A 23256-nucleotide genomic window follows, 5' to 3' on the forward strand; every position below is an offset into this window, starting at 1 on the left:
GAAGTTAAATAGTAATAATCAAGGACTGATATGAAGGTCTCCCAAAGTAAACACTGACCGTTGATCTTTTTCCAGATAACATCCTCTGATGGCGGGAGCCATCGGTCTGGTTAAGAAAAACAAGTTGAATTGGAGAGATGCGAAAAGCAGGTTTGTGGATTCGGGTGTGGGAGTAGATTGAGCCAAGAATGCAGGGCAACTACAGTCTGTTTCAGTAACTTTTGTTTCTTTTATTGTTGAACTGATCACGTACAATGACAAATGCTGACTGAACCTGCCTCCTGTTACCCAGTGCCACTTGTCTTATCGTGTGATGTGGAGGCCCCACTGCAGCAGAGGCATGACGTCACATTAAAGCCACAGTGTGTCATTTTTAGTAGTTTGTTTCTCAAATGTATTCTGTTCATTCCTAAATATGATCTTTTTCATGAACAGTAATTAAATAAACTAAAATGTATTATACTGGTCTGACGAGAGTAGGTTTAGCAGTCAAATTTAGGACAGGTAATTCATAATGGTGGGTTTACATGGAACAATTCCACATATTCATGTACTGTATTGTAACATGTACATCTGTAAGTCATGCTGAACACTTAGAGATCAGTAGTTGTTGTAATATATTCATGAAAAAGATGGCATTTGTGAATGGGCAGAATAAATTCTGGAAATAAACTACTAAAAATAAAACTGAACCTTAAATCCAAAATTCAACTTAGGTGGAGGGGAAGATTCACACAGTGGCACGTCCGCTCAGTTACATTACAATCAGCTGACAGACCTGGAAATCTTTAGCATACAATCAACCACAATGATGGACAACAACAACAAGAACAACATTTCCATTTTAGGTCTTTCGGCTGGACGGAGGAAGTTGATGACAGAACGGCAGATCAACGCTAAGCCACAGCAGACATCACACACTGACAACAGCGAGAGAGAGAGAGAGAGAGAGAGAGAGAGAGAGAGAAAGAGAAAGAGAAAGAGAAAGAGAAAGAGAAAGAGAAAGAGAAGAGAGAGAGAGAGAGAGAAAGAAAGAGAGAGAGAGAGAGAAAGAAAGAGAGAGAGAGAAGACGAGAGAGAGAGTTTACAGGTAAAAAAAAAAAAATCTGCTGACTAGCTCAGCAAAATAGTTTCAGGTGCAACACAGTCAACAACCTCACAGTCAGGCAGAGATGTGTAGTGCGATATCCATCACTGTTGGTGTAGCTCTGTATCCACCGCTGTTGGTATAGCCAAACATCCACACACAAGCAACGCCAAATTAACACTCTCAGGTGAGCACTTGATCAGTGCAGTGTTTCCTGAAACAGTCACAGAGTGCCAATTGCACCCATTTGTATGGTCGATGTTGGTGTCGCCGTCACTTGTCAGTATCCCTTGTCAGTGCATCCTGTGGAGGGTCCATGTGTGTCTTTGCATTGTGGCCAAGCACCAAGCCGCTTCTGCCCATCTTCCTCTTCACGCAAACTCGCACAGCCAAACAACAGCGCCATTTAATTTAACCATTTACCACACAGACCAAAAAGCCAGTCACAAATCACACGTACGGTAATGAAGCCAAAGCGAAAGAGAAATGGAGGGAGGAGGGGAGAAGTCATCTGTTCAGAGCATCGAGGTTTCTCTACACTTTCCCCTCCCCGCTCTTCCTCCTCTCCTCTTGAGCTGGCACGGAGAGCTAATGTCCCAAAAAATGACGGGAGGAGGTGAGCGAGAGCGAGAGAGAGAGAAGGAGCAAGAGAGAGAGGGAGCAAGAGAGCAGATGATCCCTTAAGAGAAAATGGGAGGGGAAAGACCCTTGTTGTGTTTTCCAGGTGAAGAGATTGGTGAGGAAAGGAAGATGTTTGGGAAGGGGAGGGGAGAGAGGGAGAAGTTCAGAAAGGGGGCAATAGTAGTTGCTTGTTTGCTTGAGTCGCCCTCAATGTAAACAGGGTTTTTTTGTCAAAAGAGAAAAGAAAGGGAGAGCAGAAGGAGCTGGGAAACGTGGAGCATTTTTGTCCAGAGTCTCTCCACTGATCTCCAGCTTTATTCTCTCATCCTCTTAGTCTCTTCTCTTCCAATCCCACTCCACACCTTCTCCCGTTATTCCAGCATGGGACACTCCCCACAGTGTAGTGGGGGAGTGGTGGTGGGTGGTGAGGGATGTAGGGACCGGCTCCATTTTATTTGCCGAACCTCTGCTCACACCCTGCGAAGCTCTGCAGGGCACCCAGCAGGTCTTCATAGGAGATGTCTATGTGGGTGGGCAGGGAGCTGCAAAAAAACACACAAAAACACACTTAACTTTACTTTTATTTTTCAGGACATAGTGTATACATGCATGCAAATATGACAGATTATAGCACAAAGGCAAATTTTCATCTGATGTCCAAAATACAAGCACATACGTATGCAGGTACGCGCACACACACACGCACGCACACGCACACGCACACGCACACGCACACGCACACGCACACACACACACACACACACACAGCATTTCATTGCACACTGCCAGTTGCACTACAAAAATCACAACGCCAATTGCGCTCCAAAAATCTCAATGTCATTTAATTAAGACTTACAATGTTTCTATCCCCTGGATCGCTAACATTAGCCTCTTCACAACAATTAATTTGAGCAAAGTCAAACAAACATACTCTGCTGCTCATTACACCAGCTGGTTTGCCAGAGCTCAACGAAAATGAGATATCTACACAAATCTGCCTCATCGCCTCTGAAGACGTTGATACTACAGTGCCATCTAGTGGACATCTGCTGTCAATTTCAGTGAACTGAAAGGAGCGTTCCTCGTTTAGTTTTGTGAGTGAAGGTAAGTGAATGTGAAAGCCCACCTAGTAAACTCCTATTGTCATTGTGACACAGCACTCCATAGCACACAGTACTCGCTGCACACAATGAAACTGCATTTATGCCTCACACAGTCCCAAACGGCGCCCAAAGGAAGGAGTGCAGCAGGGCAGTACCATCAAAGAGGTTGGATATATAATAAGAGGAATCGAAACACGCCCACTCAATGCAAAATTTGGTCTCCTAAGGGGGCGTTGTCTAGGGTTGTGCCGATAGACGATGTCATCGTCCATCGGCGATGGACAGCTGGCATCACGATGGACAGCCAACATCGTGATGCCAAGGAATTTGTATTTTTGAAGCCGCTGCTATTGCCATCATTACGGTGCATTACCGTAAAATCCTTAGTAGCAGCGGACTGCGCAGGTAGCAGGACTGAACGGACCGAGGTTGTCAACACAAGCCTCAAGCAGAGTGAATTTTATAGCTACGAAAAAAACCGCAATGGAATAATAAAACAAAACTTGTGAACTAAGCCCTACTATTGTTTGCTGCATATGAGTTCAAGTAAGTGTCTGATTGCCTTTATTTATGTGACCCAAGTTTCTACAACGGAGAGTCATGAGGCATTGGTTCTCCCTCCGGAGTAGCCTAAAGTGAAAGCAACAAATCGTTCAGCAATTGCGACAGTTTACCATTTCATGTTTAACGGAAATTCGACTCAAATGTTTAATCTCTTCGCGATGGAGATGTCTTGTGAAGTAGCCACACAAGATTGTAGGCTACACTTCTGATTAGCCCACTGCCAAGAGGGAGCGCAAGCGATTCCATGTCTGCCCGCGTCTTTGTGGCTTCACCGCAATTGTTTCCATTGATGAATTAAAAAGTCTCGCTATGTGCTTTAGAAACATTCGCGTCGGGTAATTTGCTAACTCGGGCTAAAATCCATAGCAAAACCTCGAGAAGGCACGCGTGGGTTCTCATCTCTTCCATTTGACAAACGTTCTGGGCTTCCCTGCATGGCTAAAGTTATGTACCGGTATGCAAAAAACGCAGTGACACAGCTGCTCTTGAAATAGAACTACGCCGTTAAATAACACACTCTAGTAGCAGCCTGCAGTAGGATGCATCGCGAAATTTACTGAAAATAAGTTTCCACGCGGTGGAGTTTGGAAGAGCGGGCTTGAAGCAGCTGATGGTGACACGAGAGACAAGAAGGGCGATGGGGAGGGGTCGGTCGGGGAGAGTCGCTCTCACAGACAGCAGAGCGACCATCTCTGTTGCAGACAGTAGCGCAGCTGGAGGAGGTTTAAACTTTTTTTTTTTAAGAATTTAAAAACTGTTAATATATTTGACTTAGGCCTACTCTTAAAGCAAATGTATTAAAATAATAGCTTAGCGAAAAAAAAACGAATATGATACTTTTAAAAAAAAAATGTAATAAAAAAATAATCCCCCCCCCAACGACGACGATGTCATCGTCCATCGCCTCGTCTCACTGTAAACATCGTCAGCTGCCAATTAGGGGGACATCGCCCAAGCCTAGCGTTGTCCCTCCTTCTTCTCATTTCGTGGTGTTTGCACAAGACATGCGCTACCGCCATCTACAGCGCTAAGGGGACTCCATTTATTCTCTACCTCAAGACTCCGAAGGTCTCCTACATAGACATAGTCTATGTCTATGGTCTCCTAATCGAAGGTCTCCTAAAGGGGCGTTCACCCGACGTAAAGTGGATACCGGAAAAAGAACCCGCCTGCTTTATCTCACTCTCATATACGATTCTCTGGTACCATGTTTGTTAACTGAGCAGCAGACGTTGCTTAACAACAGTTTTTCTAACCTACGATTTTGGATTGTTTGTATTGACAAGTGGAAAAAAAGATATAATGCCTATTATAAATGAAGTTTGAAACCCTGCTTTTTCGGATGCTTTTAAAAGATTGCTGACAGTTGATTTCAATCGAGTCAGATTAGTCCGAATTGAAAAAATGTCAGCCAAATCCCTAGCATGGCAGCATTTCTTTTGCTGTACAAGGAAAACATAGTCATAAAGTAATCTGTATTTTTGTCTGTGATTGAGGCCTTCGAGAGAGAGAGAGAGAGAGAGAGAGAGAGAGAGCAAACGAGAGAGTGAATACTCACATGAACTCTGAGAGTCTGATGTGCCAAGGGAGGAATCCCAGGGTGCTTTGCACCGGTCCAAACTTCAGTACCAGGTCTGGGTCTGGTATGTTCTTAGGCTCTACAGAGGAGAAATAAAACACAGGCAGCATTAGACACCTCATGAGCACTCTCCAATTTCAACTTTTGTCTGGACAGACTGAAAAAGTTCAGGGGACGGAATCGGAGTATGTCTTCAGTTCAGTTTTAGTCACATACAAGAGAAGACAATGAGCATCCAAACAAACCGTACAGCTTATGTCCTTCTTCTAACCATGTTGTCATTGCTTGTGCGTTGTTAAATATTATTTACCTGTGAACCCACTGAATTACATATGTTCTATAAGTAACACTTCCCATTACCAAACAATGGATACATGTACAGCTGCAGCCGATTTCTAGCATCTTTGCATTTGACTAAGAGGAAAAATATTGAACAGTTAACCCATTGGCGCCTGAGCCAGTTTTTAGAAAAGGTCCCCAATGCCTGAGGGTTTTTTGAGATGAGAAACAATGGTTGCAAACTCCTATGATAAATTCAATATCTCAGCCTCTGGAACACATAGGGACATGGGACAAATTGCATTTAAAAGGTAAAATCCTCAGCTTTCACGGGATTATGCTCATTCAGCATTAACACTGACACATATTCCTTAAAAAAGTCATATCTCAAATGATTGAAACAAGTTTCATGTGCTTTCAGGATAATGCTTGATGCTGCTATTTAGCCTATTATAGGCTATTAGGCTACTAGGCTATTGTTACAATAGCCGACTATAACTAAATGATAATAATCATTATTATTATAATTATTATACAGTCATTTCTGCCATAAATCGGGGGACATTTGTCTAATACAGCCACTTGCTCTCCCACCGTCGAGTATGGCCGTTTTGTTCCTCCAAACGTTATGCAGAGACCGATATGCAATTTCATCCTATTTTGAGACGGGGCTCCACTTTGAGCTGGATGTGTGGCCGCGCGTCTATAATCCGCATGTCTACCGTTGTCTGCCTCACCAATAGGCTATCACCATATCCGAAAGTTCCTCAGTGAAAATATTCTGAAATAGGCCTATATCTAAAGGACGTGCTTCCTCAGATATTGGCACCTTCACCAATTGCCCAGAGTGTCGGAGTGAACTTTTGGTAACGTCGGGGGCGAAATCTAGCTGACTGTAGGGGCACTATATTTGGAAGCCACTCGCCTACCTCTTCATGCGGCCGCGGCAAATCACACTCCTGCTCTCTATCTAAAGGGTCTTCAATCATATTTCCTTTCCTCGATTAAAATCTCTTCATTACCTTTCAACTGAACATCACGTTCGCTGTAACAGCGTGTCTCGCGAACCACAGCCTTTTTTTTTTACCTGTGTGAAATGGCTAAACAACCCACGTCTGCAGAAGCGAGCATGGTTGATTTCATTTGACATTTTTGTCGACGAATCAAACTTTTTTTTTTGCCACATGATCTTTAAAAAATCGAGAACACCCACCTTGTGTGTATTTGAACAAAATATTGTGCATTGCATCTCCCATGCGTCTTGAAAATATTGACAAATCAATAATGTTGCGTTTTGCAACAACCGGCGTCAGGGCCAATGTTGCGTAACGCAACAACCGGCGTCAATGGGTTAAACACTAGGGGCGCTGTGGCGCAGCACACTCTCTATTGGGAGGGAAAGTAATCTCATCGCCCCCTGCTGGCAACGTTCCAAGCCCCTGCAACAAATGAATGTGTTTTTTCTTTGAAAAATTACATCTCGGCCCTGACGACGAAGTAGAAGTAGTGGCAGTCATATTATGGGCAAGTTGGCCCGTTTTATCGAATTGGGTGGTAAAATGTTCGGTTTTTCACTTATCTGAACTGATTTTAATATTCTTTAAAAAGCTAGTACAGAACTACACTGACTGGTATGTGTGACGTGTTTACTCCATGTAATTAGCATAGCCAAATTAGCATAGCCAAACATGAGCCAGAGAGGTGGTTACTCGTCACCACAGAAGCCACCATATCTACTAGAGAAGTTAAAACCAAACCAAAACAATCGCGTGTATATATGTGTAATAAGAAGACAATGTGGAACTCGCAGGATTACAAGAATGTGAAGATATGCGGAGAACTTGCGTTCATTCGCGTTCATTTGTTTCTCTGTGTTGTCAACGAGGCGCGAAGCAGAGCATGCTGGGAGCTGTAGTCCGCTTCCGACCAGATTGGCACAATTTCTATTTTTCTTAAACTAGCAAAAAACTACTCAGGATTTTCACAGGTAGTACTTCACCCTATTGTGTACCCTGAAAAATGTGTCTGGTGTTATAGTTCCTAGTCATATCTTTGTGGGATTTTTTTAAAAACTCGTCTATGGGAGTTTCAATAGGGTCGCCCTGGTGTTTGGAACGTAACCGCTAGGATCGCTGTTTTCCACTTTCCCTCCCAATATACGGCTGTGGCCCACTAAAGGTCAGATTAGACTTCAGCAACTGCGAGCGTGAAAAGTCGCGTGGGAGTGGCCACGAACCAATTTTGTATTCATGCATCTGCGAGCTCTGCGAGGTCCGAGGTCTCGTTGCCAGCCACATTTGAAATTGCGCGATTAGGATACTTTCACTACATTGTAAGCACTGCGGTCATTATTAAGCAATGTTGCTTTCTATCCCGGTTAGCTAGGTATTTTCACACAAATTGCAAAGGCAATGCACTGGTATCATTATTTGACATACCCAGTCTGTTTTCACGAGCAGAAAATGCAAGCATGTAAAGACAGTTGATTCTGCCGATGTGTGTTTACATTCGGTGGAGGAACGGTAGTAAAACCGCAGGCATTGTGCCACGAGTGTTCAACTGATGCATTGTTTGTTACTTAGCTTAGCTTCGTGTATTTACACACATTTACACACAAGGCATTAATAAAGTTTTTAACAGAATACAGCTCTGCTCTCGCAAACTACTGGCATTGCGCTGCCACAAGAACAGAACAAGGAAGTAGCGAGACGACCAATCATAGTGCCTTTTTGTCTGCGTACTCCGCGTCCGTCCGACGGATAGTTAGATTTTTTTCGAGGCGCTAGACGACGGGCGCAGAGCCTCTGAGAGGGGGGCGTGGACTCGCACAGACAGAAAACGGACGGACGCAGATTCTATGCGAGCGAAGCATAAATCTAGCTTAAGCCCCCACACATTTGGGCTTGCATGCCCAGGGGCACCCAGGTTTGAGTCCGGCCTGGGTCACTTCCCAATCCTACCCAGTCTCTCTCTCCACCATCACTTCATTATTACTTTACATTTAATTACATTGCATCTGGCAGACGCTTAATAACCAAAGCGACTTACAAACCAGGACATAATCATAGCCAACATTGCTAGCAGATACAAGTGCACCGGAAATATACAGAACAACAAGTGCAGATGCAAAGATGGGATAGTTTGGGTTCCCCGCCCCCCCGTTTTTTTTTAAGTAGAGTACACACACACTCTACACATCATGTCAAAGAGTCTGGCCTGGAGCTAGGGCAGCTCAAGCATTAGTGTAGTAGATAGTCACTTCCTGTTGATCTTCACTGTCCTATCTGCATTAAAGGCAAAAGCCCATAAAAATATCTTTAAAAAAAGAACAGTAAAACTGAATCTAAAGCTGAATCTTTCTCCTGAATTGCCATGAATAAGTTAGCAACAAAGTTGTTTTTTTGTTGTTTTTTTAACAGCCAATGACGCTCTGCCTAATTCCCAGAGACACATCCAGTTGGATTCCTACAAATGTGGCTTCACTGGTAGGGCAACTCGTGGAGGTCAACAGAGACTTATTGTCTGTTCCCAACAAAACTGTGGAGCCAGCTGGGTGGACCCGTTAGGGGACGACTCATAATGAATACACGGCCACTCCAGTCCGACAACCACATCCTTTATGATTTCCGGCAGAACAGGACTGTTAGTGGAAGAGCAGGTGTGGAGTAAATGGAACTTGCTAATGCAAACCTGTACTGCCCCTCACACTCCCACCCCCTTTTTTCCTAGTGGAAAAAAAACATTCAGTATTGGCAGGCATAGGTCTCTTCTTCAAATTCCCAATGGCACACAATCATTGAAGTTAACGAATGAATAAGTGAATGACTGAGTGAATGAAATTAATCTTGCCATTTTCATTTGCATCTTGTGAAATGGGAACCATGGGATTGTGATGACGTTTGCCTTTGTTATCAAAACAGTGCTGAACTGGGCAGTGGGCTGCAGCCACCACATGGGATGGGCATGTTTGCCAAGTTCCGTTCTGTGGCCCCATGAAAAAGCTGTGCAACTCCCTTTTGTCGATGTCCTTATTTGAAGAGAATACCTCTAATATGATATGCATTTGGGAGGGGAATCACATGCATGTTGCCACATACTGCAACAGGTGCAAGACTGAAATAAAACTGATAGTGAGAAGAATTATTATGAATTGACTGGAGCCTTCAACTGCTTTTGCTTAACAAAACATTGTAATGTGAAAATCAGTTTAACCTTTTACAAAAACTCTGTACATCATAAAACCACAAAAGGAGAGAGGAATGGTGATATTTTGTTGAGGAGATTAGTCAAAAATGTACTCTGAAGAATCAGCAGCTTTTGAGTCATGCTGAGGAAGTTGCACATTAACAAATCTCACAGTAGCCTCTAATTTCAACAAACGCCAAGTGCAAGGTTTCGACACAAACTGACAGATACAGATATAAATGGGTGTGGAAATCTGAGCCCTGTTTGCATAGTGTAAGCACAATACTATTTATCAGTGTGTGCCAGACTCTCCTTTGTGTGATTTTGAAAATAGAAGTAACATACGCTACGTCCCATTCCACGCACTTGTGTCAGTGCACTGATGGTTAGTGCACAGAGCACACAGTGCACTGAGGTCTATGCACTGTGCCCTCGCTGGAAGTGACGGCTGAGCATGGCATTAGCTCGGCAAAATTTCGGTTGGCTACTGTTGACAATGCACAGCGTCTCGTCTTTGTATTTACATTTTCTTCACCCTAAAGGGAAACAATCACACATACAATACTTGGGTTGGCATAAAAAGGTTGGTGTCTCAGCAACATTACTTGCAGATTTAGGAGACCTTTGACCAAACTCTTCTACTGAACTGAACGCCACTTTTCCTCTGTTTCACGGTCAACAACATGGCAGCAGTTTAGTGGGTGCAGTGTCAATCATTCAAGCACTGCGTTTTCCGCCATTGTTAGGGGATCATCTGGGTGCTTTCAGTGCACTGACTCAACCAGAATTTTCAGCGTGAGCGCCCTAGGCACTGAAACACAGTGCCCAAAGTGCACAAGAACATGGATTGAGACACAGGGATTGTTTACAGTGAAACCATGGCCACTAGGTTAGGGACAGGAAAGTATCCAAATCGCAACAGGATGAAATGCATGTTAAAAGTACCGTATCCACAAAAAGTCTACATCTCAATCAAGCCCAGAATTTATGTCACATTTATTTAATCATCTATTAGATTAAACACATTAATTTCATTGATATTTAGCACCACATTTGTGCATTTCTTGGTGTTTATTAATGTGCATTACACAACTTATATTCTTGTTCCTTCAACATTTAGATCTGGTGGAAAATTTAGTAATATCTGACTGGGTGAGACCTTTCAGTCAACGCTCCACTTCGGACATGGGAGACACAGCATGATACCGCTGACTGAGCTAAAGGTCCAGACTGATAGCCCAGTGCTATCGATACTGTATGCGTCTTTGGGAGGGAGGTTTGCTAACGTTCTATGCCAAACTCTGCTAGTTGGCATCTGTTACACTCACCCCCCCTAAACCTCACTCCCATCCCGGTCATGGCATCAGTATAACTGAGGTGATCTGCGCTAGTTTGCTACTCGGGGCTCGAATAAAGGGTCAATTCAGACTCGAGGCCTTCAAACCTCCACATTGTCTCATTAATTAGAGTAGAATAAAAAGCTAAAAGGCTGAATAATGTGTATAATATTTGCATTATATAAAACACAAGTGTTACAGGTTCACCGACTTCTCATTTATTCAAGCATATTTACCATAGCCACCAATTTCAACTATTCCTAATGGTTTTGAATGTTACATCGGTCTGTACACGAAGGGTGACCCAATCACAATTTAACCTACTCATGGACATGCACCATGTCTCAATGTTGCTCTAGGTCATAAATGAATAAACTCAAAGCACAAACCAGCTTTTTAAAAGATCCAACGTGTAAGATTTCCATTTCTTCCCTGGAGTCCAGAGGCACATTCACACACTAGTCTAAACAAACTTAAAGATAGTTAAGTAGCAGCAGAGTGGTGGGAAGCTTCTTAAGGGGTCCCGAGATAATTACCCTAGCTAGTGCCTTTCACCCTAGACGGTTCCCAAACTTTTTCCCCTGTGCACCCCCTTGTACATTTCAATGTGGTTCGCGCACCCCCTGAGTGAATATTTTGGTGTGCTGATGGCCGCGCAAGTATGGATTCACTGCTCATTTACTGCATATTATGCACAGTTGTTTTTGGGGAATCCTCTCTTCCAATAGTCTTGGAGTTAAACTGCACTTCAGATGGACCCGTAATGTTCATTAATGCTAGATAAAAACTCACATATCCACCATTGCTTTATTCAGCTCGCGCACCCCCTTATGGCAGGCCACGCACCCCCAGGGGTGCACGCACCCCAGTTTGGGAAACCCTGGGCTAGACGGTTCCCAAGGGCTACAGGCTAGAGCTGCCCGGCGTTTCACTTCTGGCCTGAAAATGAGATTAGCTGGCCGCTACCTGCGAGACACAGCAGCAGAGACTAGAGAACTGAGAACCTAGAGAACTGCTTTCCTCTTTTCAGGAGGATGCCGGATATCCTGTCTTGCAGTGATGCCGTTATCTGTTGGTTAAACCATGCATAGCCATTCAAACAATGGATTTGAGAGAGTAGACTAGAGGATGGAAAAGGCCTCTATGTCTTTGGCAGTACCTTTACTAAGAAAAAAAATCTTTAAAATTGTTGTTCGGTGGAAAAAAAACCAAAGCAGAAAACAAATCATTTTGATTTGCCAACTATATTTTTAAATCAAATAGATTTTCTTGCCCGGGCCTACCTCTAAGTAGAGAGTCGAGCAGTGTGACGTCAATGTCTTTGGCAGTGCGTTCTCTCTGCTCCACAGAGTGGCACAGCTTCCTAGCCACCTCCACGATGCCCTGACGTCCATCGTCAGGGGACAACACCTTCACCACCGCTTGGCACGACAGCACTGCAATCACAAACACACGCAGATAGAAATCACACAAATACAAAATCAAAAGTAAATATGTTCTAGTCAGCACTGTGCACACCAAAGCTCTTTCCTGCGGTGCTGCTCGAGTCAAACAATACCACAGTTCAAAGTAGGTCATTCTAAAGCATTTTCAAATGATGATCTGTGTCTTGGTGTGAAGGTAGACACATTTTGAGCATGGCGATCCCAACATTGTAGAATAATAATAATACATCTCACAGTACAGGGCAGGCATAGGTAAGCGGTCAGGGAGTCAGACTTGTAGCCCAAAGGTTGCTGGTTCGACTCCCGACCCGCCAGGATGGTGGAGGGAGTAATTAAACAGTGCTCCTCCTCCATGACTGAGGTACCCTGAGCGTAGTAACGCCGCACTGCTACCTTGGGGCTGCCCAGTCTCGTCTCACGATTTTTCACCTGCGGTTCGATACACCCCACGATTTTTAAAATGATCGTTTATAGTTAGAATAGGTTCCAAGAGGTTATTAAAGTGTAAAAAAGTTTAAAAATCATAATGATATTGATTTGAGGCTTGGAAGCACCATCACATCATATCATGTGCTTGTTTTCTGGACTGAAGGGCAACAGGACTTTGTAAGGGCGTATCACGATACTGCCATCTTGCATCACGATACAGTATCGTGACTGCGCATCACGCTTTCACGGAAGATGAGGGGTGTTGATCGGAATTCAAATAAAAAAGCAACTTCTGGTCTTGGGTTTGTCGCACCCATTGATTGTGGATAGAGAGAGAGAGAGAGCGAGAGAGCGAGAGAGAGAGGGAGAGAGAGAGAGAGAGAGAGAGCGAGAGAGAGAGGGAGAGAGAGAGAGATCTCACCTTGATGGTCCTGTTTGTCGCACCCGTTGCTTAAAAACTCCACCGAGTGCTTGGAGCCTTCGGGCCCCAGCTGCTCCTGCTGTTGCCTGAGGATCTCCTCCATCAGCCTGGAGTTGTTCCTCCTGAACACCCCTACGAGGAGGAGGCCAAGACAGATGTTACTCACAGCCAAAAAGATGAAGAGTAAAAGCCAGGGGGAAAAAAGGAAAGGCAAGGAGATCATAGGTGCTGGAAAAGGGGATGCAGTGGTGCATTGGCATCCCCGCTTTTGGATCCCTAAATGAAGCTTTCTCAACTTTTACGGCAGAAAAATGAGTAGAGCACAGCAGCGGTAACATTGTTAAGAAATAAAGCATCAAGAATGGGTGCCATATGTTGATTTTTGCATGCTTTGGCTGATCAATACAATTGTATAAACATGAAACGGTATTAATACCAACTTTTCAGCTGAAGTGGCCATCCCCATCGTTCGTAGATCTACCTTGATTGTGACAATGCCATTCTGCAGTTAACCAATCAGTTGTTCTATACTGGCTTTAGCAGAGCTGGCTTTTGGCTTTGGCAATCATTAGCCATTAATCTGTAGTGTATAATGTTACAAAAATGACTTCTGGAATAAATAGGAATCCAAATACATTTTATTTTCGAGCAGCCATATGTCATAAAATATGACATATGTCCAAAACAAATTGCACCACCACATTAAAACTGGTTCCGGCACCCTTGAAAGAGATTACATGGGACAATTGTTTGCTGGTGTGCGCATTTGTGTGTGTGTGTGCGTGCGTACGCTTAGAGGCATAAATTGAACATCAGGTGGCCATTAAATTATCTTCTCTGTGTAATCACTGTAACTAGTGAATAGATGATCAAATACAGTGACTTTTGAGTAATAATATTAATAGTAGCATTCATAGGTGCATAACTGTGCAGCGATCGGCTATAGGCATAACTTGTTCATAGAAGAAAGCAGACTGACGCGAGGAACAGCACTCCCTCAATTAATGTGTTCTCATACTGTATGCAAGCAAGTTTTTTGCCATTGCATTGCACCATGGTACATCAAGCCCATTAATTCGTGAAATTTGCTATACAATGTACACATGGGTTTTCAACGTTATCAAACATTGGCTGTGCATGACAAGGCCATATGTTCTCCGACTTAAACGGTGTAATCAAGAGTAGAAAATCTGAGCAAGTGGATAAAACACTCTGCTGAGGTGACAACAGGTTCTTGTCACACTGTGCAGGGCTCCAATGGGATGCAGCATTTTGGAATCCCAGTCTGAATGCACAGCCAATGTTTGATAACATTGAAAACCCATGAGTTTCTGTTTGTAAACAATCCCTGTCTCCATAGGCAGCCAGGGGTCCCTCTTCAACCTCTGATTGTAGGACACGGCTGTCACTCAATAAATGCGCTCACGCGGTTGGCTGCTTAGCACCTTGCTCCACCTCACAACGCAAATGTTTGTAAACAGGAAACCTATCTATAGATGGGTTTTTTGTTTGTAAACACAGTGTGGTGAGGAGTGGCGAGACACTGGCAGCCAACCACGTGAGCTAATTTTTGACCGACAGCAGTTCCCAACAATCAGAGGTTGAGTTGTGTGCAGCTAGTGTCGCGGAGCCAGGAGAAAACAAAAATGTAGAACCCATGTGTAGGATCTGTTATAATTGTTGGTCTTCCAACAGGTAAGTGGTTCACACCTGTTCTTAATTCCTAATTAAATATGCCTCCAAGGAATGTGTAGCAGGCTCATGCTGCACTTGTGTGCCCACTGCAAGCATCTGTTCTTTCCATTAGCTCTAGCTTGCATGTACATGCAGGCAGACTCTATCTTCGGTGTAACTTAATGTTACAGTTGCATCCTTGGTTAAGTAGCCGACTCACAGCATGCCATGACTAAATAGCGCCAGTTGTTCCAGTGAAACCAAATTTAACCTCAGGGACCACAGTCTCTACATGGCATCCGTCACATGAGTTCCCCAACCTAGAATGAAACACAGACTTCCCTACCTTGCCCCATATCTTCTTGCCCTGCTGAATTATGATTTCTATCATACTAGCTTACATATATGTTTTAAGTCATCAGTGCATACAGAGGCTATTCTTAGTTCAGTTGTCAGGTGCAGGTGTATTCCAATAGGCCTACATGACAAGCAGACTGTGTCAAGGTTTTTTTTCTAGAACTACTTCTAGAGACAAAAAAAACCCTCCAATTGGATTTTGGGAGTTCCTCAACACTACTGGAAAACTATTTAGGTCTTGGTTGTCCAAGGTCACTCAGTCGTATTAGGCTTCCTATGTCTTCACTTCAAGTTGAGTAAACGTGGGAGTCAGCACGAGCCCACACGGGAGTTGGCTAATCATCACAAAAGAATGCGCGAGCTCACATTTCGAAACAAAAAGAACCAGTTTCTACACCCCTCGAAGACGGCCAAAGGGGTGACTTCTGTTCGCATTGTGTTTCATTCACCCCTAGGCTTTCCTTGGCCCACTTCAATTCAACTCCCCGACTCTTCGTGCTACTGCAGTCTATGGAGTCACGGGAGACAGGACAATAAATGACACATCAACAGGTCTACGAGTAGACAGAATGGTAACACCTCGGAAGCAGCTGTTGTGTAGTTGGTGTATCAATGTCATTACCACATAACTCACCACTCCAAAAATGAAAATAACTGTTTATTTTAGGGACATACACACAGGCTAATATACACACAGTGATGCCTGAGATTAGAGCAACAAAATCGGTGTTTATCACACGTCATCCGTGACCCATACAGTGTTTCATTAATGTTAGATGGTCAAAAGATGTTCTAGGCTCTACATGCACGATGCGGTTCTGAAAATGGAGCAAATTGCTAATGATGAGAGCAACTCCTACATTGGCTAATATTTAGTAGTCAACACGACGGAGTGCCATGATGACTGGAATGCACGTGATTGCCTTGAGCCTTGAGACATAGGACCTAAGCCTTTACGTGTATTTCAAATTTCAGAGATTGCGATGCAATGTACACAAAACGCTTACCTTGGTTGTCGTACACACTAACATATGATATGCCGACTGCCATGCACCAGACGACAAGATTAGCGATGTCGGAATATCGAGGCTCCTCTTCGGCTATCAATAACCCGACATGTAGAGGTAACTTCTCCATCGCTTTCCCGTCCGCGCCAAAGCGTTGTCGGCGACCGACACGTTTGCCAGTGACGGCAACACATTTCTTGTGATTTGAAAATCCCAGTGCAAGGGGGACAATCAAAGCGGACATAGCCCTTTTCCATAGCCGTCCATTCCACCAGAGGTGACTCCGGAACCAGGCAACCAGGGTTCTGTGGAGCTGAAGAAGGGCATGTAGAAGCCGCCAGGCGAAGTCGTACACCAGTGCCATAATGCAGTCCTCTAGGAGAGAGCAGCGTCTTAATAGAATAATCGAAAATAATTACACCGTAGCATTACAAATCCTACATTGAAAGACACTCGCTAAACCATCGGAGAATATTCTGCACCTATTAGTGCCATTCATTGACAGCAAAAAGCTGCCAACACTTCATTTCGCCGGCTGCCATTTTTTCTGGTTCCAACCTTTACACTCTGAACTCGGTGTGTTACATGGAGGTATCTGATTGGACAGTCCCAACCCACAATTTCATTACACAAGAGCTCCTTGGATTCAATCCAGCTGACTGTCTCCCCCTAGAGGGGTTGCAAGTTTAAGACATTGGAATCTTCAAGCAGGTGCAGCAAGGATTATTATAATGTAAGCCCATTTAACCAACAGTTTAATCGTTATAAGTAGCCCAACAATACAATATTCCACAGAGGACTTTAAAAGCTTTTATTTCTAAAAATATAATACATGAAAAACGTTTCAAACTGAGACAGCTATGTTACCAGTATAGGCCTACTGACTTGCATGCATTGGCAGAAATATTTAACAAGTGGTTTAGCTACAAACTTAAACTGTCAGTTAACCCCAAGTGAGTTGTAAACCTCATAGAAGAGAAGTGTCAATTTATTTGTCAAGAGACTGCAGGCCTCTAAACAAGGCTAACACCCCCCACCCCCAATTGAAGGTTTGAACCACGAAAACACACATTGTAATTTATCCATATACCTTCTATGTAACTGTCTTCCTCCCCACGAGTGTGTGTGTGTGTGTGTGTGTGTGTGTGTGTGTGTGTGTGTGTGTGTGTGTGTGTGTGTGTGTGTGTGTGTGTGTGTGTGTGTGTGTGTGTGTGTGTGTGTTTAGTCACAGTGCCATTCTTTCCATTTTACATCTGTTACCATCCAATCTCCCCCAAGGACCACATTGGAAATAAGATCTTTGGCTTTGTTGTGTAATCCAGACTGGTTATATGTAGGCTATTGCATTTTGTACAGATCATGCATCATGTCTCACTTTCATCTGAAGAACTGAGAATGTCAAATTAAACCGACCAATCAATCAATCAATCAATCAATCAATCAATCAATCAATCAATCAATCAATCAATCAATCAATCAATCAATCATTCAATCAATCAGTTGACTGAATGTGTTTAAACATCATAGTCATAATAGTCCTCATTTTCTGTCTGCTCATCCAGATCCGTGTCTGCTGTGTCCTCCGCTGTAAGAGTCTCCTCCTCCTCCTCCTCTTTACACCTCTGCCTCTGGCCTTCCTCCAGCAGTGACGCCCTCCAGTGTTCACCCACATGCGGTGCAGGCTCTTCGCACAGCTCCTCCTTCCCCATGTCCACCTGCAGCGCAGAATATCACGAGAATGCATTTAATTATAGTAGTCTACACATACAGGATGCTAACCGTGTTAGTGTGTCTTTCTTGTACATATTTGATTGTGTCTGCATTGTCTACAATGTCTTGTGACAGGTTAGGAAAGGTTAGTAAGAAAGCAAGCTTAAGCCATGAAGCATGTTTAAAAACAGTGAGAACTGACCAAAGTGCTGTACCGTATCAAACTATAAATATGGTAAAAGCCAGACATGGTCAAGCAGCAAAAACACAGAATACAAAAAAACATCCCAATAGTGACAAAATGCAGGTAAAGAGGACCCATATAATTGCACAGGAGAACATGGATACAGTGCAACATGACGACATGGCACTAATAAAAGTATATGCTTAAAAAGTGCAAAACAGGAAAGATAAAATAAAAAAGAAGAGCTAAGAGGCAAGGGCCAAATGTGTTTTTAGTCTTGATTAGGTTAGGATTAGGGACAGGCCTGGACTGGTAATATGGCATAGGCCATAGGCCAACGGGGCATTCTCCCGATGCGCCACCAGTCCTCAGGGACTAATGCTGTTGAATTAATTTTTTAAAAATCAGAGACCAACCAATAATTTAGAAGCGGTAGCTCATTGCTCCATTTTCCTTATGAGCCAAATTGGCTAAATTTTTGACCCCAGTCAAGCCTGGGTTAGGGATAGGTTTGGTCTGGGCATAATTTCATACTTGTTTTGCTGGTAATGACAAAACAATGCAAAATGCAAAAACATTTCCTTATTGACAAGTTAGGGTTAGGTATGGAATTTTTTGGTTTGGGCAACACTTAGCTTTCTTTCATTTAGCGACAGAATTTTGTATCAATCATGAGGGAAATGTATTTCACCTGAGGAAAGTTTGGCACTGTCTTAACAGCGCTCTGAGCACTGACAAATAACTGACAAAACAAATAGTTTGGACCAGGCAAAAAGTAGAGGCAGGCTACAATTTGGAGAATGATTTTAATCAAATAAAAAACGTCACATTTGCCATGGAAAAAGAGACACTGGCTGTGACACAAGCTACTGAAAGAGGCAGGCTATTAATAATTGTAAATTATTTAGACTAGGTTATTAAAAGAAGCACCAGGCATTGAGGATATCCGATAAAGATTTTTAAAAAAATAAATAAAATAGATCCCACCTGCCGTGCCACCAGGGCTCTCTTCACGCGGAGCAGCTCACAGGTGCAGTTCCAGGGGTTCCCACCCAGGAACATCCCCTGAAGCCTGGGGAGCTGAGCCACCACGCCTGCCCCGAGGGAGGAGAGCCGGTTGTTCCGCAGGTTCAGGAGCTGCAGCCGCTTCAGGCTCCTCACGTCCCTCTCTTGAATGGAGTCGATGTGGTTTTGCTTCAGGTCCAGACGGACTAACGTGTGAGGGAGACTGCATAAATACAGAAGAATGCAAAAATAGTGTTTTAGTTGACTAAGACAAAAAAGATAATTAGCTTCCAATCCTGTTGCAATGACAGCACCCATGTGTGAGGGAGCTTGTGCCACACACAAGAATGTTTACATTGCATTATTACTGTACATTTATCTGAAGCCTGCAACACATAAAATCACACCAAATGTAGGCCTACATAATATGAATGAGTTTAATTTTAGTTTTTTTCTATACCCCTCTGGAATGCTGGTGAGAAGATTCTGTTCCAGAGCCAAGTTGGTGAGCTGGAGGCAGTTCCTCAGAGCGTTGGCCTCAAAGTGCCTTATGGTGTTGTTCTCCAGAAAGAGGTGCTTCAGGTGCCTCATCCCCGACAGCTGCTGGTGGGTGACCTCCTGCAGAGCGTTCTGCCTGCAGTCGAGCGTCTCCAGCTTGGGCGCGAGGCGGCCGGGCAGCACCCGCAGGTGGTTCCCTGAGAGCTCCAGGGAGGTCAGGTTGGGCAGGCGCAGGCCCCCGTCCACGGACGCCACCCTGTTGGCCGAGACGGACAGCGTGGTGAGGTTCCTCAGCTGCGCCATTTCCCGGTTCCGGAGCGATCGGATCTGGTTGTGGTCCAGGCTGAGGTGGAGGAGAGACCTCGGGAGCTCGTGAGGGACCCTCGTCAGCAGGTTTCCCGACAGGTGCAGGGTTCTCAGCGACTTCATGGAAGCAAAGAACGCCGATGACAGAGTAGAGATCCGGTTGGCGGTCATGCTCAACAGGTTCAGCTGCGGCAGACGAGGAGGGGCGCCGCTGATCGACTCGATGCGGTTCCCATCCAAACACAGGGACTCGAGCCTCACCAGGGCAGAGAGAGCGTTGGCTCGGAGGACGGTTATCCTGTTATCCTGGAGGTCCAGGATGCGTAGGTGTTTCATCCCCTCGAAAGCCGAGGCCTGCAGGCCCTGAATGTGGTTGTGGCCCACGCGCAGGACCTCCAGGCTGGACGGGAGGCCTCGGGGCACAAGGCGGAGCTTGTTCTTCTGCAGGTCCAAGACGCGTAAGGAGAGCTGCTGCGCTACGAAGGCGTTGGCTTCCACTTGCTCCAAACCGCAGGAGGAGAGGCTGACCTCCTGCAGGTCTGAAAGACCAGCCAAGTCTCTAACCTGTGGGACATTCAGTTAATTGGAAACGTGGAAAAATAACAAACAATAGGGCCTAACTGCAAAGGAATTAAACAACCAAGCATACACTGTATATTACATAGATACATGTTTACATGCATACATACTGTACATGTACATACATACTGTACATACATACAGTACATACATAAATTCATACTATACACACATACATACATACACATATGCATGATGCATGGCATAAGCATATGGAAAGACGATTTTCCAATCCTTCTCATGTGTGACGCTGACGCCAAACGTTGGACCAAAAACGTCATAATGTAAAAACAATAATCTGGATTTTAAAAGCCACCATGTAATGGAAAGAGGTCAACATAAACCTAACTAGTGTGTAAACATATTCAGGATCTTACATTGGGTAACAGAAAGACAAAATAGCCTACCTTAATCTCCTTGATGTGGTTGTAGGCCAAATTCAGCTTCCTGACGTCCAATGAGAGCCTTGTGGGTACTGACTGTATCCTGAAGCACTGCACTGACTTAGTACTATGTTCACACACACATTTCTTTGGACACACAAGACTGTGAGCACAGCTAAGGCTATGGAAAGCAATGGCAGTGGCGAAACAGAGCATCCACATCATGAGCTGTTGTCCTCTTTTGGACACAACCTAGTTGCAAACTTTGTACAGGACACCTAGTGCCCCTCTGCTTAAATACCAAGCCCCCGCCAACCCAGTCTCAGGCTGAGCTTGGAACAATGGGTTGAGATTTTTATCTTGGTTAAAAAACAACATTTGACACTGACAAGGAAACGGTATAAATGATAATAGATTGTCTCTCTGTGTTTGGAGGGACGTGAGAAACTTGCTGATAAAGTATTTACGGCCCATTCTTCAACACAAATGCTATTTCCTCCTTGCTCTCGGTAGTCAAATGCTGACTGCTTTCGTATGTGTTGTGCTGCCTTTAATACGTATAAGGGCTGTAACGATAATCTCAGCTGACGATTCAGTTAATATCACGATTTTTGACCTACGGTTCGATACACCCCATGATTTTTTTTAAAAATGCATCTTTCTGATGATGGTTGTTTTAGGTAGAATAGGTTACAAGTACTAATAATGTAAAAAAAGTCTAAAAATAGTAATGATATTGATCTGAAGCTTGGAAGCGCCATCACATTATATCATGTGGTTGTTTTCTGGACTGAAGGGGAACAAAACTTTGAAAGGGCACATCACGATACAGTATTGTGACTGTGTATCACAATGTTTCGATTCAATACAATATCGTTACAGCCCTAATGCGTATGCTATTAGATTGAATAATAGACTACCTACTGTACATGTATATTTACATTTTGTTTTTACCCAACAGACATTACTGCAGTAAAATATGCCCGAGTATAGTTTACACCCATGGATGTGGATGTCTATGGCTGTGATATGAATGGGTGGGTGAGATTGTTAGGTAATTGTGTGGGTGAATATGTGTAGGTGTATTGGTGTAGCTTAACTTCTTAAGCTACTTTTAACTGTTTTACCTTGTATTGCTTTACTGAACAATTGGTGCTTAATTTTGTTGTACTTGTTACAATGACACATAGGCCTACAAGATATTCAGCAAATACCGTAAAATATATTCTGTTATTCTGATATAGTGTGTGTTTATTGTCAGACTGTTTCCCAAAGACTCAGAGAAAATGTTGCATAACATCAGATTGTTTAAGCAGTTGGTGGTGAGGTGGTGGTGGTGCTCAGCTGTGTCCATCCTCCTATGTTGTCTTCTGACATTCTATACAAAGGTATGCCATGGGAGATAAGTAGAGACAATGGAAGAGGAGGGCAAGGCCGGCATCAGATTGCTTATAGACTCGGCCTATGCCTTGGGCATGACAGCAGTGACAGTGTCCGTTTTCATGTTTAAGTCATAGTGCCTGGAACACAATATAAAATAGGTCTACTGTTTTAGAAACTCATGACCAAGCAAATATTCATCTGAAAATGGTTAAGCCTAGCCCAGTGGTTTTCAAAGTGGGGGCCGGAGACACCTGGGGGCCCGCAAGGGGATGATATCGGGGCCGTCGCAGATTGGCAGGAAAAGTATAGCGAAACAAAATAAATAATTGAATAAATTGAACTTAAAAATAAGTTTGAAGACTGATGGAGGATATACTGTGAATGTGTCGTCATTTTGTTCTTTACAATGTTTATGTATTGTTTCCTGTAGCAGGCTGTTGAATGGGTTTAGGCTGCACCAAGTTGTAAAACCAGGTGCACAGGAAAAAAAAGTGCGGCACTGGCACGGCCTATGCCAGGGGGACCTTGTCTGGAATCTACCATTGATTCTTGAGAATGTGGCTTAAAGTTTAAACGGATTTTAATTTTGAAAGAAAAAAGTTTGAGTTTTAATTTTGAAACTCAAATCCAAAATATAGAGGTATATTAGGCACTCGTGTTCTCCACCCCCACCCACCCACCCACACACACACACACACACACACACACACTAGTTGGCTTGTCTTATTAGAAAAAAAAAGTGTGGCACTGGCACGGCCCATGCCAGGGGGACCTTGTCTGGAATCTACCATTGATTCTTGAGAATGTGGCTTAAAGTTTAAACGGATTTTAATTTTGAAAGAAAAAAGTAACTCAAATCCAAAATATAGAGGTATATTAGACCCCCCGTCTGATAAAAAAAAGCCTCCATGGCCTCCTTGTCATGGTAAAGTTTGGCAACCCCTTGCCAAGCCTCTCACTGGTTGGACCTGATTGCAATGCCCCTGTTGTGCCGAAAAGCGAGTCCCTGCCAGAACACGAGGGCCCTCATTGAAACCAATGACATTTTTTGAGAGAAAATTATACTATTTTTTTCAGAATGAATTACATAATTTATGAACTAAACATGCTTATGAAACAT

At 43.7% G+C, this 23256-nt stretch overlaps 2 protein-coding genes across 2 annotated transcripts; both read right to left on the reverse strand.

The window, feature by feature from the left end:
* Positions 1-209: 209 nt before the first annotated feature.
* Positions 210-16632, reverse strand: nus1 (NUS1 dehydrodolichyl diphosphate synthase subunit). Its single transcript, XM_063222293.1, has 5 exons — positions 16089-16632; positions 13051-13182; positions 12039-12191; positions 4934-5033; positions 210-2250 (listed from the first exon to the last, which is right to left on the reverse strand). The coding sequence occupies exons 1-5, from the start codon at positions 16450-16452 to the stop codon at positions 2160-2162; spliced, it is 840 nt and encodes a 279-aa protein (XP_063078363.1). The 5' UTR covers positions 16453-16632; the 3' UTR covers positions 210-2159.
* Positions 16633-17602: 970 nt separating this feature from the next.
* On the reverse strand, positions 17603-21718 carry LOC134468755 (nephrocan-like). Its single transcript, XM_063222629.1, has 5 exons — positions 21708-21718; positions 20778-20880; positions 19448-20355; positions 18970-19210; positions 17603-17803 (listed from the first exon to the last, which is right to left on the reverse strand). Exons 1-5 carry the CDS (start codon positions 21716-21718, stop codon positions 17603-17605), a joined length of 1464 nt encoding a protein of 487 aa, XP_063078699.1.
* Positions 21719-23256: the final 1538 nt, after the last annotated feature.

This window comes from Engraulis encrasicolus, chromosome 18 (assembly GCF_034702125.1).
Source record: "Engraulis encrasicolus isolate BLACKSEA-1 chromosome 18, IST_EnEncr_1.0, whole genome shotgun sequence".
Classification (NCBI taxonomy): Eukaryota; Metazoa; Chordata; class Actinopteri; order Clupeiformes; family Engraulidae; genus Engraulis; species Engraulis encrasicolus.

Coding starts and splice junctions, on each gene's coding strand:
- nus1 (XM_063222293.1), bottom strand. CDS start 16,452: ATGGCACTGGTGTACGACTTCGCCTGGCGGCTTCTACATGCCCTTCTT. Junction 5,034..12,038: donor GCTCGACTCTCTACTTAGAG/GTAGGCCCGGGC, acceptor TCTCCTCTGTAG/AGCCTAAGAACATACCAGAC. Junction 2,251..4,933: donor ATCAGACTCTCAGAGTTCAT/GTGAGTATTCAC, acceptor GTTTTTTTGCAG/CTCCCTGCCCACCCACATAG.
- LOC134468755 (XM_063222629.1), bottom strand. Junction 19,211..19,447: donor CTCACCAGCATTCCAGAGGG/GTATAGAAAAAA, acceptor GTATTTATGCAG/TCTCCCTCACACGTTAGTCC. Junction 17,804..18,969: donor GAGCCCTGGTGGCACGGCAG/GTGGGATCTATT, acceptor TCTGCGCTGCAG/GTGGACATGGGGAAGGAGGA.